The sequence below is a fragment of the Orycteropus afer genome, unplaced genomic scaffold (assembly GCF_000298275.1).
Source record: "Orycteropus afer afer isolate SDZICR_OR568_19922 unplaced genomic scaffold, OryAfe1.0 scaffold00063, whole genome shotgun sequence".
In the NCBI taxonomy this organism is placed as follows: domain Eukaryota; kingdom Metazoa; phylum Chordata; class Mammalia; order Tubulidentata; family Orycteropodidae; genus Orycteropus; species Orycteropus afer.
In genome coordinates, this window is record NW_006921650.1 from 3,964,205 (window position 1) to 3,967,926 (window position 3,722).

The 3,722-nt window shown below is 48.8% G+C and overlaps 1 protein-coding gene across 1 annotated transcript in view; it reads right to left on the bottom strand.

Moving 5' to 3' along the window:
* CASD1 (CAS1 domain containing 1) overlaps positions 1 to 3,483 on the bottom strand; it is a 72,583-nt gene extending 69,100 nt beyond the window's left edge. The window contains exon 1 of the mRNA XM_007939803.2: positions 3,351 to 3,483. Coding sequence (XP_007937994.1) covers positions 3,351 to 3,483 — 133 coding nt within the window. The remainder of the gene's footprint in view (positions 1 to 3,350) is intronic.
* Positions 3,484 to 3,722: the final 239 nt, after the last annotated feature.

Here is a 3,722-nt window from a genome sequence, read left to right on the forward strand (position 1 = left end):
CTGGCCCCGACTCATAACGACCCCTCCTTGGGTTTCCGAGGCAGTATCACTACGGAAGTAGAATTGCCCCACCTTCCTTCCGAGGAGTGGCTGGTGGGTTTGAACCGCCACCCTTCTGGTTAGCAGTCAAGTGCCTTAGGCACTATGCTACCAGAGCTCCAAATTGTGCTCATGAAGAACCTGTATATAGACCAAGAGACAGCTGTTCGAACAGAACAAGGAGATCCTGTATGGTTTAAAATCAGGAAAGGTGTGGTCAGGGTCATATCCTTTCACCATATTTATTCAACCTGTTTGGTGAACAAATAATCCGGGAGGCTGGACTCTATGAACAACAGGGCATCAGGATTGGATGAAGACTCATTAACAACCTGCAATATTCAGAGGACACAACCACAACCTTGCTGGTTGAAACTGAAGACGACTTAAAGTACTTATTGATGAAGTTCAAAGAGTACAGGCTTCAGTAGGAATTATATCTCAACATAAAGAAAACAAAAATCTTAACAACTGGACATCATGATAAATGGAGAAACTAATAAGTTGTCAAAAATTCAATGCCCATGGAAGCAGCAGTCAAAAAATGAAACAACATACCCCATTGGGCTAATCGGCTCCCAAACATCTTTAAAGAGCAATCCTGTCACTTTGAAGGCTAAGGGTACCTGACCCAAGCCATGGTAATTTCAATTGCTTCATATGCAAATGAAAGCTGTACACTCAATAAGACCACAGAACTGATGTACTTGAATTATGGTGTTGGCAAAGAATATCCAACATACTATGGATTGCCAGAAGGAACAAATCTGTCTTGGAGAAGTATAGCCAGAATGCTCCTTAGAAGTGAAAACCACCAGACTTTGTCTCTCATACTTTGGTCATTTTATCAGAAGGTACCAGTCCCTGGAGAAGGTGATCATACTCGGCAAAGTAGAGAGTCAGCGAAAAAAGAGGAAGACCCTGAAGAAGATAGACTGACACAGTGGCTCAAGCATCGCATTGACTGTGAGGATGGTGTAGGATCAGACAGTTTTATTCTGTTGTACACAGGGTCGCTATGAGTTGGATCTGACTCCATGGCACCTAACAATAACAACATAGTTTCTAACATGAGTATTTGTATTTACTCTACCCTGTCTCAGTCACGCTCAAACCCACATATCTAGGCTTCTAACATGAAGCCTAAGACCCTACACTAATATAAATAAGGTCCTTTCTTGTTTTGAAGGTTTATGGTATTATGATTCAAGTGTATGACTACCTTTGTACGAAGGGCATCGTACGTAACTCAGTTTGGCACTCAGAGCATAAGAACGGCTGAAAAGTTTCTGGTAAGATCAGTACTTTTCCCAAACAGTCTCTGGCTCAAGTTCTTGACATTCTTGACATTCACACCCCAGGTGTACTGCTCTACACTCCAGGCACGGGAGCACCTAGGGAAGCTGATGACTGTCTTCTGGAGGAGGATTTGCAAACAACCCCAGATTGCTACAATGACTCATAAAATCCCATCTGACTTTCTATTCTCCTGGCTGATGTCATATCTGGGTAACATGAAATATATAATCCAAATATAAAAGTTAGTATTCAAAGTTTATCAAAGATAAAAGCACAACAAAGACAGGAGGCAGCAGGAGTTAGGTGTTTATCGATAGGGCAATAGCACTGCAGTTATAAAGTTCATCTTTACTACTATGACATTATGCCTCTGCCAAAATTGAACTCCATCACGCTACCATCTTAGACCAAACTAGCATAGGATGATTCATTAGTAATTAAAGTAAGTTTTTCCTCAAAATAATAAGCAATGAATGCACCACCACCGCCAGCTTTATTCTGTGTATTTCCACATAGGGCAGTCTTGGATTCCTGTTACATTGACTGCAAATGAACCAAAGCCCTTCCAAGTCACACATATGACTGGGACCTGTAGGAAGGCTGGCAGAGAAAAAGCCAAAGGGTATGAAGAATGTCTCCTTCAAAATCAATTTGGGATATTCATATAAAGAGCAGGTCATTTGGTATGGTACTAGAAAGTGAAATTTTTATCCTCAACAGTTAGAGAAAACAAAGCAGTAAAATTGATCAAAATGTCCCACATTTTTAAAGACTGCCTGGGGTGAGATGACAGCTCCGACTCCAGAACCCTATTTACTGGATATTTTGCCAAAGTGGGTGTGAAGTTAAATAGACAGTGCATTACACGTGCACTTGTCCATTACACATTACATCTGGACCAATTAATCTCACAGTCACCAGGAGCTGTTCAGATAATGGCTTTGATAGTATTGAGAGCCAAAAATAAAAGATCCTATCATTAATTTCCCTTGGCCTGCCAGCCTCCCCTGTAGTGGCATTTCTACAGAGCAAATTTAAAAAAAAAAAAAAAAAAAAATCAATCAACAAGGTCAAGTAAATATTCCTTGATTATTGGAGGATAATTCGTTCTGAAGTAAGGTCATACTTCCTTTTCCCCTATACATCATTTCGAAAACCCACAGCGAATGCCTACTTTCAAACTGCTTCCAATTTGCCTTTCATACAACTTGTCTTTCATACCACTTGTCTTCCTCTCCCACCTCAACTCCTGTCAACCCCATACCACCTTCCAGTTGATTCCCACTCATAGCCTCATAGCTTCTTTTAAAACAACTGCCCTAGTGTCTTTACTTTGTGAAAGTATGCAACCAGAACCGTTTATACGTTTAAGAATCACAAAGGTTTGGTTGGTGGCACCTCCTCCATTTGGCTAGGAGCATCGTTGCCAGCTGTCGTCCAGGCGGCAAAGAAAAATGAGGCGTCCCTTTTCGCTAACAGCTTGGCCCCGGTGTTGGAGGACAGAGGCCAGTGAAAACAAAGGCTAAAGACTCGGACCCCCAGGACGCGGAATCTACGCCCCACTCCTCGTGGAGACGTCCCTTGCAGAGAGGCCTTTGCCTTCGCGGCTTCTACTGCTGGCCCCAGCGGGCCGCCCCTTCGACCTCCTGCAAGAGAACCCCGGACCTGGCGCGACTCCTCCCGCCCAGCTCGCGCAGAGTCGGAACCCCTGCAAAACCTCGTGCCAGGGCCGGGTGGGTGCCCCGACCCCAGGCAGGCGGCTCAGGGTACCCAAGACTCAGGGTACTCATCGACTTGCGGCGGCCAGCACTGGGGTCCGCTCAGCCCAGGGGGACGCTCGGCCCGCAGCCGGGGACACCTAGGGGCACGTGGGGGCACTGCCTTCTTGGCCGGCTAGGCAGGCTCGTTGGCCGCCGCGAGAGCGTGGGCGTGTGTCGGGCGAGGGGGCGGCCTCCCGCCGCCGCGTCGCCACCTCCCCCCGGCCGGCTGGGGCAGGGGGAGGTCCCGCTCACCTCGGTAGCGGCGGGAGGCGAGGTGGCCGGCGACGAGCAGCAGCACGGCCACCAGCGCCAGCACCTTGGCGCTCTTCACGCTGAAGTAGTGGTTGATCTCTCGCTTGCCCAGGTTGTAGGCCAGAGCCGCCATCTTGGTTTCTCCATGACAACAGTGCGCGGCGAGGCGGGGAAGGGGCGCCACACAGGGGCAGCACTGGGGCTGCCGCCGCCAGCCCCCGTGGCCACCACCCGCGCCTCCCGCGGGGCAGCCTGACCCCACCGCCGCCGCGGTGCCCCCGACCTCCGCCTGCCCCTCCTCGGCTGCTGCCGCCGCCTCTGCGGCCTCCCCCAAGCCCCGCCGCCGCTGCTCCGCCGTGCCGGTTCCCCAGG